The sequence below is a fragment of the Nanorana parkeri genome, unplaced genomic scaffold (assembly GCF_000935625.1).
Source record: "Nanorana parkeri isolate BGI_ZX_2015 unplaced genomic scaffold, ASM93562v1 scaffold200, whole genome shotgun sequence".
Lineage (NCBI taxonomy): Eukaryota > Metazoa > Chordata > Amphibia > Anura > Dicroglossidae > Nanorana > Nanorana parkeri.
Genome location: NW_017306468.1, coordinates 272,973 through 285,023, shown reverse-complemented (window position 1 = coordinate 285,023; position 12,051 = coordinate 272,973). Strand labels below are relative to the sequence as shown.

The 12,051-nt window shown below is 40.2% G+C and overlaps 1 protein-coding gene across 1 annotated transcript in view; it reads right to left on the bottom strand.

The window, feature by feature from the left end:
• ZNF407 (zinc finger protein 407) overlaps positions 1–12,051 on the bottom strand; it is a 383,946-nt gene that overhangs the window by 143,428 nt on the left and 228,467 nt on the right. The window contains exons 4-5 of the mRNA XM_018555528.1: positions 9,869–10,035; positions 199–282 (exon numbers count right to left, since the gene is read on the bottom strand). Of these exons, the coding sequence (XP_018411030.1) occupies positions 199–282; positions 9,869–10,035 (251 nt within the window). The remainder of the gene's footprint in view (positions 1–198; positions 283–9,868; positions 10,036–12,051) is intronic.

The following is a 12,051-nucleotide window of genomic DNA, read 5'->3' as shown; positions in this document are numbered from 1 at the left end:
TAATTTGTAAAAAAACTTAGATTCTCATTTAATAAATCTCTCTATACACATCCATTTTAAATTGCAATACGTCAAAACATATATGACCAGATATCTATAGTTTGTTGTGAAAACAGCAAAGACGCTGACAGACGCTTCATCCTCAGCATCTTTTCTGCTTTTGTCATGAATGTGATAGCAAAAAAGCAAATGACCAACCTGTGTGCTGCCTCCGATGCTTCGTAAGGGCATGACGGGTCCCACCAGCAAAGCCACAAAGGTCACACAAGAACGACTTCTCGCCTGTTGCAACAATAAACAGATGTGGGATTGTAGAGGTCACAGCTCGTTAAAACATATCTATCAAGCCTTTCAGGGTTACTAATTCCTCCAATCAAATGTTTCCATGTAAATATGTCAAATGGGAATGAAATTACCACTGCGGTTTATTGACTGTGATAAAATCTGAAAAGCACCACTGAACATAATTACATACTTGTCAGACCCATAAAAATTAGCTTTATTATCAATGGAATGGTTTTGTACAACTTCATTTCTGTTAGATGCCTTCCAGATGGGGCTGCTTTATGCACTTGAACAGTTTTTATGCATACCCTGATTTTTTTTTTTTACAATTCCCATACATCTGGCCTTTCTGAGCACACTAAATATTGTCTAAAATGTAGAATACAAATGCACATTATACAATTATAATCAGAATTTACTAACACACTGTTTGTGTACGTTATTAGTTACACTCATTTTTTTTGTCTGCATCCAGAAAAAGTATTGTAAGCAAATGAATAAAATGTTATGTATTGTTAACTATAATGCAATGTTTGAGAGGTCATAAAATAAAAGGCAAACAAGCTCTCACAACTTACACTATATCACTTATTTTATTACAGCATGACTGCACTCCTCAAAAATATTAGTGTTTATTTTCTCTAAAACTCTATCTGCTGTCTTTAAACGGTAGACAACAGTGTGATTTCCCTAAGGTATTAGACCTAAATGTTTTAAATAAAGCACAGGGCAGTGTCCAAAGTGCAGACACTGTTATTAACTGATCACAAAACATTAATAGTTTTAGGATAAAATATATTAATGAAAGTTATTTGCTACTAACCATATGCCAGGAAAAAATATCCCACTAAGTAGACTAACTTCACCTCAATGATTTCCTAAAGCGGAACTCCAGCTATTTAAAAAAAAAAAATACATTGGCCAGCATGCATAATGTCTACTTCTCCACTTAATATCATTCCTGGTCCAGGCTGAATAATGGCCAGCGTTATTCAATCCACTTTCTGCGAGCCCATGTAGCCGTGGAATGCCCATGGTGGTGTTTTATCACAATGTCCTGAGCCCACAGTATCGCTGCACAGTATAGCATTCATGTATATTATGTGACCACTGGTAAGTGCAGCACTAAGAGCCACCCACTACTGCCAAACAAAAAGAGGAAGGACCTGTGGATGTGAAATTTTGGTTGAAGAGACATGGAAATGTCTTCTGCCAAAAACATCTTCCTCTTTCTCTTAGCAATCTTTTATTTCTCGTGTACACTGCAGGGCGCATGCAACTTACAATGTACACTCCTGGCTCATTCTCAGTGGAGCTCAGTGCTCCATTTCTAAATACCTGCAAAGTGAGGGAAAATTCCCTTTTAGACAGCTGCCATCAAAACAAGTGTCCCCATTGGAAGATGTACCATGTCCTGCTGTTTCTGTGACAACTGTACAATTCTGGATTCTCCAACACTTTCTGTCCTACTGACAATGATCACCAGTCAATTATATAGGGTGAATTTCCCCAGTAACACAGACATCAATAAAAACTGGACAGTGGCTGTGGCTTCCCCAATCTATCCAAAACTTCTAACACTAAAAAAAGATGTAGGATAAAGTGAATAGATGCAAGAAGTGTTTTTTTTTTTTTTTAACCTTTACTGATGAAGGGAACTCCAGCTTTAATATAGAGCTTTAGGTGATCCTTGAAAACTCATCTCTTCACGGAAGCCCATCCCCCCTCAACATAATAAGTGTCCTTTTACTTCTTCCAGTAACTCATCCCATACAGTTATTACCTTTTGTATAATGTGTCCCCCCTACTAGATTGTAAGCTCTCATGAGCAGGGCCCTCCTAACCCTCCTGTATTGAAATTGTATTGTAACTGCACTGACTATGGTGTGAACAAGCCCTAAAGAATGAAACCTGCAGATGGTACTGACTATGCATATGTACTTCTGTCTCAATCAGACTAGCATAGTTAAATATTTTTTCTGATTTTCGTTACACCTAAAAAATATTCAGCAACAATTCTCTTATCATGCCTTGACAAAAAGGACAAATATCAATATTTAATTTAAAATATAGCATATGGCCCACCAATGCATTAGTGAAGCCGTTTAAACTTGTGAGTGCCTGAAAACCAAGTACCAATTAAAAATTGGCCTACACTACGATGGGGAGAACTTGTGAAAAGCAAAGCAATACATAGTGTTAGGTTGATTATATGAACTAATGACAGTTTTTTCATTATTAAAGATTTTTCTTAGATCCCTGTCCTGTTTTCCAAAACTAGCCTTTCTTTGAAAAAGAACCCCCAAACCATATATTTTCTGAAAGCACAGGCCCATACATTGTGTACACCGCAATATGCTGCACATTTATGTTATTTATTTATATTTACTGTTGGGGGGGGCTTCGGGGAAATATCAGGGGTCTAAATAGACCCCTGACATCTCCTTTTTGAAATGGAAAAAGAAATTGGAGGACACAGAGTTTCTTAATCTCTTTTTCTGCAGCCTCAGCACTGAATGAATGGAAAGCACTCAATACAGAGGCTTCCCATTCATTCACAAACTGGTGATAGTACATATTTACTATATTCCAGTTATGAATGGGTAAAAGCCTCTGTACTGAGTGCTTCTACCCATTCAGAAACTTATAAAAAAATGGAAGTGATGTATAGCACTTATTGTTCATTCATAACTGGGGAAACTTAGTACTATGTTATGGTCTTCCCCAGTTTTGCACAGACAAAAAAAAAAAAAATCTTAATCTTCTCACTTAACCACCCCGCCCCCCAACACACACACTTTTGATTGTGCAGGATGAATTCAAATAATTTCCAAGGAGGACCTGTCAGCCAATCGATGGGCCTTCTATCAAAATTAACCGCCAACCGGCCTGTTGGCCCCCCCGACTCACGCAAGCAGGGATCACTGCAAATTTAAAAACAGGCAGTGATGCCTGTTAACATACAAGTGATCCTCCGGTTATAGGTCTGTGCACCCCCCCTTCTCTCGCTGGTCCTGAGTTCTGCTGTGCCCAGTGCGAGCCCGGGAACAGTATGGGGGCTCTGTGACAGGGGATTAGAGGGAGATCGGTACACGGTCTCCCTCCGATCCCCTCTCCAGGGTGTCAGAATGCAGAAGTGATGTATATTACATCACTTCCGCATGCTTGTGTCACTCTCCAGCTTCAGAAGCTAGAGAGAAGCTGATGAAGCAGATCTCTGCTTCATTAGCTTCTTTGGGGGTCCCTAGGTGACATTATGGGTCTTGGAGACCCCTCTCTCCATAAAGAGGACCTGTCACATCTCTTTGCTATCACATAGAGGGTTTCTTAGCTCCCTATGTGATAACAATAACGTTAAGTGAAAAAAAAATTAAAGTTGCAAAAAAAGTAAAAAATGAAAGTCACACATGAAAAAGAACAAAAAAAAAAACAAACACAAAAATGTTTAAAGTCCCCACCCATACATATATGCAAATATGTGTCGGTGCGCATACGTGCGAAAATTACGATTGTGCCATTACGCCACACGTTTCATTTCACCGCGAACGTCACAGTGAGAGCAATAATTCTAGGGCCATTAATCACTGATAACACTAAACTGATGAGCGGTAAAAGCTTTTAAAGTGTCGCCTATGGTCAATTTTGGGTATGGTAGTTTTTTGCAATTTTGCGGGTGCGCACGATTTCAAAGCTTGACATGTTTGGTGTCTATTTACCCGACGTGACCCAGACTTTTATATTTTACCAAAAAATTGGGCAATATTTTTTTCCTAACAATGTAAAACATTTTTTTTACAGTAATCTTTCCTTAATATAGTAAAAAATAAATGGCCCAGTGGTGATTATATACCATCAAAAGAAAGCTCTATCTATCCCCAAAAAAATGGTATAAAATTAATTTCAGTACAGTGTTGCATAACGGAATAAATGCCAAAGTACCGCAGCGCTAAATACTGAAAAATGGCCTGCCAGGAAGGTTGTGTAAACACCTGGTCTTCAAGTGGTTAATGAAGACCACTGTGCAATAACCAGCAGATACAGGTTGTGTAGCTCCTGGTAGGCCACAAAGCAAGACCATCCGAGTCATGCAAGGAAAAATGCTCAGCAGTGGCAAGGGCAGCTGTGAAAAACAAAAACAGTGTACATACCATAACTACTAAATTACATGGGCAAAGTGAAAGAAATCCTGAGGGCATGTCCTGTTGGTGATACATTAGGACTGTAGTGGAGAAACATTGCATTCAATAATCACTGTCTGATAGCTGCAACTTTGACATGTCTGGAGGACAACAGGTCTATGTAATTTTAGTTCTACAAACATGTAAGGCTATTCTGTTACCTGTAGTTTCACAAACATGCAAGAATGTAGTTCCAAAAACATGTAGTCTTCTCCTACCTGGCTGTTGCACTAGCCTGGCAGTTTGAGGAATCACCCAACCTCACCTGCTGTTTGACATAGCAGATTTTCAGCTAATCTTTGCCAGTACAATGGCACTCATAGAATCCCTGCCAGTACTTTCAGTGGTACTCCCAGAATCCTTGCTAGAATTCCAGAGTTCCCTGAAACGATGCTGGCCGTGTCCTCTGAGCCAAAGTGTATTTAAGCTCCAGCCTTTGAAGTGGCTGGTGCTTTGCCTCTTCACAAGCTACCCCTTGTTAGAAATGTCTAGGTATCTGTGAGGCAATCTGACTGTTGCTGACCTGGAATGACCCGACTACTCTTGTTTGTCATCTGTGAAGACGCCTGCATTGTCACCCCATATACAGTCTCCACACCATAGCCGTCCCTATCCATGTTACCCCTTGGTGGGGGTGATCCTTAGGGCCACAACCTGGTGATGGATGCAGCGAAGCAAATCAGGACCATTAAAAGAGAACTATGGAAGTAAGTGTTTTAACCCATAGTTCTCTTTAGGGTCACGGGAGGACATATACTAACCTCCTCCCGTAACCCAAAGGTCAGTATATCGTGGGCTATTGCCCGTGATGGAGTGCTGCAGCCAGGATGGAGCCAGACAATACTGTTGAGATCCACACAGCTGCGTGACAGCTGGCTCTGCCTATCCAGAGGCAGAGCCAGCTGTGCCCGCCCCCTCCCCCGTCAGTCCCTCCACTTAGCGCTGGAGGATTGGAGAGAGGAGAATCCCTGTAGGGAGTGGTGACTGATAGTCACCGCTCACTGCAGGGAGACGATCGGGAAGTGTGCGGATCGCTGCATGTTTCTTCTCACTTCCTGATCTATAGAGCCGACCTGTGACAGCTTCTTTGTCACAGATCGGCTCTAACTATAAGGGTGAGTGGAAAACCACTCACCTCATAGTTCTCCTTTAAGGTCTCTGGTCGATCTCCACCTTCAGGAGCTCTGGTAAAGACCTACCGTCACTTAGACTCCAAGCCTTATGTAAGACTGTATCAACTGCCAGTGGGCAACCATAAACATCACCACAAAACGAAGTTCCACAGTTCAAACATACTTGGCTCTCAGACCATTTTTTAATTAGCAAAATCCATCATGATGTTCCATCAAATGTTTAGGAGCACCTCCATACTAGTGTACGTATATTTGCCAAGTAAAGATTTTACATTTACTCAGCCTGATCATTATGGTATATTTGGTTGTACCCTCTAATATATTTGACCTACTAACCACTGCCTTTTGTTAAGAAATGGCAAGATAAAGGTGTACATCAAGTGGCATGGAAAGCACAAAACTTTCTTTTGCTGTCCTGACCTTCGCACACATTACCATAAGTCAGGTCAAAACTTCAGGGTTCAGTGATTAAATGCCATTTTTACTAAGGTATCATTGATTGTAGGATTTCCATCACTGTCTTTGTCAAGTAATGCCCCGGTTCAGCGATCAACTTCAAGGCAACAGCAAATCTATTAATGCCACGTCACTGTGAATATTTTAGAAAAGAGAATAATGACACCTCGAAAGACTCTCTGCTTAGAGACTGTGATTCCTTTTGGCTCAGTGTAAGTACTTTCATCAGAGTCCACACTAGCAGCTTTAACATTTGTTGGGCAGACAAAATGAGTAATTGTTTTAGGTAACCATACAGGCCGTTTACATTATGGCAGAGACAGGATGGAAAGTGGGTTTTTTTCTTAACATCTTGAATTAGTTTCAAGTGTGCCATTTTGCATTCAAATGTAGAAAGACACGGAAACTAATCCTTTATATTCTATTAGAAAACAGCCACTGTCCCCTCTCTCTCATTATGGTGCAGACTACAAGACCTAACAACAAAAATCTATATTATTGATCTAACCAAGTCTCCACAATTATTCTTTAGAAGGAAACACCGACGATAAATTACATCTGCACTGGCTTTTCATCTGCGGTTCGACATAAGTGATCTCTCAGGGCAAGCTGGAGACCTTAAATCGTCAACACCCTTGTCAGAGTAGCTAAAGAGACCCGACCTCCCACCAAATGCATGGGATATTTCTCAATAAAGAACTTTTTAAGCTAAAATCTTCACCTAAGAGGTGAACATCTGGATCATACTACAGCGATTGGCCAATTTTTGTTATCATTAATTTTAATTATTGTGGGTACAGCAAGTCAAACAGATGTTAACAATTTCCCATGATTAAGACAGTTGTACAGGAATCACAGAATATGTCAGACATGCAGAAAGAAATAGCGCATATTTATGTTCGCTACGCACAGCATGTTTATGTTTTCACTCTGGTATAACAACAGATGTGGTATTTGCCCACTGTCTGTTATCACAAAGCACCACTTACAGGCAAATATGTATTTGTGTAAACCTAAATAATTATTTTTGAATATTTTTTTTATTCACTGTGTAAATACGGCCAATTCTTTCATCTACTCTAATAGAATATCCAAACCACCTGTTTTAATGGTAACTATCAAAAACCTAATTCTACTTCCAGGTGTAAAGGTTTTCTATCTAAATGCTATTTTTATAATAGGAACGCACAGTCTGAAGGCCATAAACTTCCAGCATGAATAAAGACTTCCACAACTAACTCTTTCCTGCTTCAGACAATCACTACTTGATTAATATAAGCAACACTTGCATTTCAGTTGGCTTTTAGACACATTCAGGTTTAGTGCACATACGCAAGTGGAGTCCGCATGTGTGTATGAAATTCATAGCTTGGCAAAACTGAAAAGTGAACAGTCAAGAAGGATCGTGGGGGCATGCCAGTAACCGAGTGGCAGTGATATTCATTTATGTATTCAGTTTTAGTGGCCAAGGGCTCCAAAAAAATATTCTTACAGCATGTTTAAAAGAGTATTTCACTCATTAATGTTGGTAATTTGATAAAATGTTGCTATGACCAGTATAGGTTATTGTGGTATCATATTAATCGCACTGAACGCTGATGTAAGATGGCACTCCATAAGCAACAGTATCCCAAAAATCAGACTAGCATTTAACATCCATAAACATAAGCATAACTCCTGCTGTTGATAAACAATGAACTGATTTCAGATGACATTGGTTTTATTATTTATTTTAAAGGAAACCTATACTAAAAAAAAAAAACTGTACGATGCCACTGTGTATCTTTTTTTCTGAAAATGATAGTAAACTGTCTACCACCTGATTAGGTGCTTTAAATTCATCTGCTGCGTACCATTTGTAGGCCAGTGTTGTAGAAAATACTGAAGCCATTGGATTACCATCAAATTGGCCTGGGCATTACTTGAGGTATGTAAGATATTAACATGTAAGCCATCACATGTAATCATGGAAATTATTCCAGACAGTTACAAAAAGGCAAATGATCCCTCATCTTAAAATTGAAACCTAAGATAACAGACCTAAGAAGCAGACATCAATAATTTTGCTCTACCATGAGCTGGACAGTGAAGGACATTCGTCTCTATTGCAAGGCCTGGTACACGTTCTACTTTTTCAGAGGACTGCTGGGAAGTTAAAAGCTGTATAGCTCTCTGGTAGACATGTAATTGCGTTTATCTCCGAGTGGATATTTGTACGGATTTCGTTTAATTTGGACATTCGGATGAACTCGAATTTCAATGAGTTGAATGCAAATTAATCAAAATGTTCCTTTAACAAAAGTTCGGATCCATCAATTTTTTGTCTGTTGGGCATTACAGGCATGGTCATGTGACTTCATTCTGAAATGAGAATTTGGACAGATCCGAAATCCGAATAACGAGCCGAATCAAATTTCGGATTCGAAATCCGTAAAACAAAAAGAAATAAAAATCCGAATTAAGTCAAAATGAAACCACGTTTTAGTGGAGTTACATGCCTACTTTCTAGCTTAGAAGACATCTGAATAGGTCTATAATCCTATTTTATAAACGGATGAGGAGTACATAGAGGTTTTTATTTGTAACTGCAAAAAACACTACCCATTAATGCAGCACTACCCATTCATGCAGTTGTGAATGAAACTAGTTTAAGTACCTAAATGGACTTAATAGGAGCCTCTGTAATCATGCACAGTAGAACCCTTGGAAAGAGAGTGGCAAATAGTACATGCAAATCAGGCATGCTGAATGCAAATACACTAAAAAGGGATATGCTGACAGGAGGAGAGAGCAGATGGATGAGCTGCTGTTCCTTCACTGTTCAATCGGAGGCAGGGGAAGATCAAGCTGTATTTATTACTTAGCTGCAGCAGAGACAAGATAGGTAACCAGCCTGGCTATGCTGTCTGGCAGTGCAAATCTTGGGACTTAGCGGACTAAAATATGAATTATTTTGGCAGAAATAAAGGCTCCTAAATAGATATTTTTCAAATGCTCATTTAGCCGTTTGCCTGGAGCTCAGCTTGAACACGTCTGTTCCTTCAAGAGGAACTTCACCCTGTCTCTACTCCATCTCCCCCTGTGCAAATTTACATGTATGTATGTTCTTATCCAGAATACACACGCCATCATCGAGAGTGAGCTGTCTAGTCCGGGTTCAGCCAGCCGACCCCCTGATAATACAAGCCACCTCCACCCTCCTGTAGTGCCGGATCTATCCTTTCCAATGCTGGTGGAAGCTGAAGGTTAGGGGGTATGTGACATGCATATCCCAGAAGGTTTCAGGAGCAGGACATATCAATCTTGCCTAGGTGAGCATGGAAGCAGGGGGATTGGGCTGGGCTGGAAAAAAAAGGAAATAAACCCCCACCATACAAAAAAAAGTTCAGCTATCTAGCCCTACAGAGTAGGCATGTGCGCAATACGGGAATGTTATTTTGAGTGACGGTCGCTTTAGGGGTTAAACACCAATTGGTTTAAATAACTAAAAAATAAAGAACTAAACCGTAAAGGAGAAGGTGAGGAGAGGGAAAGTAGAAAGGGAGTTAGATAGATTGCAGAGCTGGTTAGAGAGCAAGACAACAACGTTTATCTCCTCGGCTAAAATAAGGCACCATAAAGATTCAATTTTCATTTACAGCTGCTCGAAGTACATGGAGATGTTTCAAAGTGGACAATGTCTGCTCTCTCAATGTTTATGTTAACGGTGTTTGTTAAAACATCTTTGTTTTAATTAAAAAACAAAAGTATTACTTGCCTATAAATGAGTTTTATATATAACCTGGAAGATAATGAAGACATAATTTCTAAACAGACCTGTGTGAGTCCTGTAATGATCTTTCATGGCAGAGGCTGTGAGGAAAGAATAATGGCATGTAGGCCAGGTACATTTAAATGGCTTTTCGCCTGTGTGAAGCTTCATGTGGTTATTCAGGGACCATTTCTCTCTGAAGCTTCTGTAGCAGAGGTTGCAGGCAAATTTCCTGAGTGAATAAAAAAAAAAAGAAAAAAGATAAAGAACATTGGATTAGAATAAATACAAAAAAAAAAACATGTAGAGATCAGCACATTTTTAAGCCTAAGAAAAGGACAAGACTTTTACAAGCTCAACAATGGTAAATGCAATGCCTTTGCTGAAGAGAATTGCAGCCTAAGTCTGTCATGTCTGTATAACCAGGCATTGATTTTTCTGTCGAGGCTTGGCACGTCAGCCATTTATTCTCCGCTTTGCGGTTGGGCCCAACGGGTTTGAAAAATTCTGTTACAGTCCATTCGCCCCTGAGGCAAATGTGAGAATAGATTTCACCTGTACAGACCTATGCCACTTATCCAGGGCATGTGCTGTCAGAGCAAAGGCTAAATGAAAAGCTATCTGTTCAACAGCGCTCAGACAGCCAAGTGGTGCTAAATGCTGTACTGTGCTGAAATACATCTCCGCTTACACCACCACATTTAACCCTTCTACTAGAAGGGGGCAAGCCACGTAGTGCACATGGCTGTAAGGCCTCAACATTAGGAGTAAAAACTACCACACCCATATACACAGTATATGAATATATATCTATATATATTTTTTTCCCCATACGACAACATTTTCATTGTAAGAGTCAGTCTCTCTCTCATATTTATATATAGGGTGCATTTATATACATGGTGCTATCTCTAAGTTTAGGTGTGTGTGTGTATATATACACACACACACCTAAACTTAGAGATAGCACCCTGTTTCCCCCGAAAATAAGACCTAGTGGTGACCATTCCCAGGGCCGGTGGTGGCATAAGGGGGAACTTGAAGAGCTGTGGGAGAAAATCTGTGGTGCCAACGAAGCCAGCACTAGAGGAAGCGAGGCGACACCGGACGGAGCAGAGTCGCATAAGCCGATGCCTCCTCTATAGCGCCGGCTCCTGTCACAGGTGGAGTGATACCAAATGCACTCCGCCTGTGAGGAATTAATAGTAAAAGTGCGCTTCGCTCATTCTGGCAAGTGATTGGTTAGCAAATTGCTCCTGGAAAAGTACGGAACCCCTGATTGCCCAGATCACCATATTTTTGTACATGAATACATGTAAACTGTTGTACATGAATAAGTGTGGATTGTTGTACATAAAAAAAAAAAAAGACCTATTCCGAAAATAAGACCTAGTGTGTTTTTTTGAGCCAAAAAATATATAAGACAGTGTCTTATTTTCGGGCAGACACGGTAGAAGAAAAGAATGTAGCTAGTTTTCTCCATTAAGGTGCACTGTAATTTAATTACTCTCTTAACACCCTTTCTCAATAGAATAAACATTTCCTCAATGACACACTGACATACAATGTCAACATTTATTTATATTTAAGGCCTGGTTCACACCTGAACGTTTTGTAGCGCGTGTTCAACGCTCGACGAACGCTCTACAAATTGCTCAAACATCTAAATCCCATTGTATTCAATGGGTCTGGTTCACACCTTGCCGTATTTCCGCCCGTCCGAACACGATACAAAACGGCCTACGCCCAAAGAAGCACATGTACTTCTTTGGGGCGTTTTGGTCTCGCGTTTCCATTGGGATACAGCCAAGTAGCCCTCGGAAACGGGCGTTTGTCGCGGTATCGCGGTAAAACGCGCATATTCAATACGCCTAGGTGTGAACCCAGCCTTAGAGACACAGGAATGTTCCTAACATATATTCCTTTAAAAATGTAGTATGTAAACATCTCGTATTTGCTTTCTTTTGGTCTGTTAAATAAAACATTAAAAAGGGTTTGTTATATCTTTTGGATAAGTGTAAAAAAATATTCTCACAGATATCCCAGTGAGCCCCTTTCTGTAGTGAGCTGACAGTGCTGCACTTCAATCTCAAATAATGTTATTGACCTTGTCTGCATTCTCTCTGTGGACTATAGAACCCTCCATGTTATGGAGATGAGGAGAGGGGAAGGAATTCTGTAGCCCAAAGGGCGCGTTACTGGCAAGATCACCAGATGAAAATAAAGGGGGGGGGGGGGGCAGGGCAGA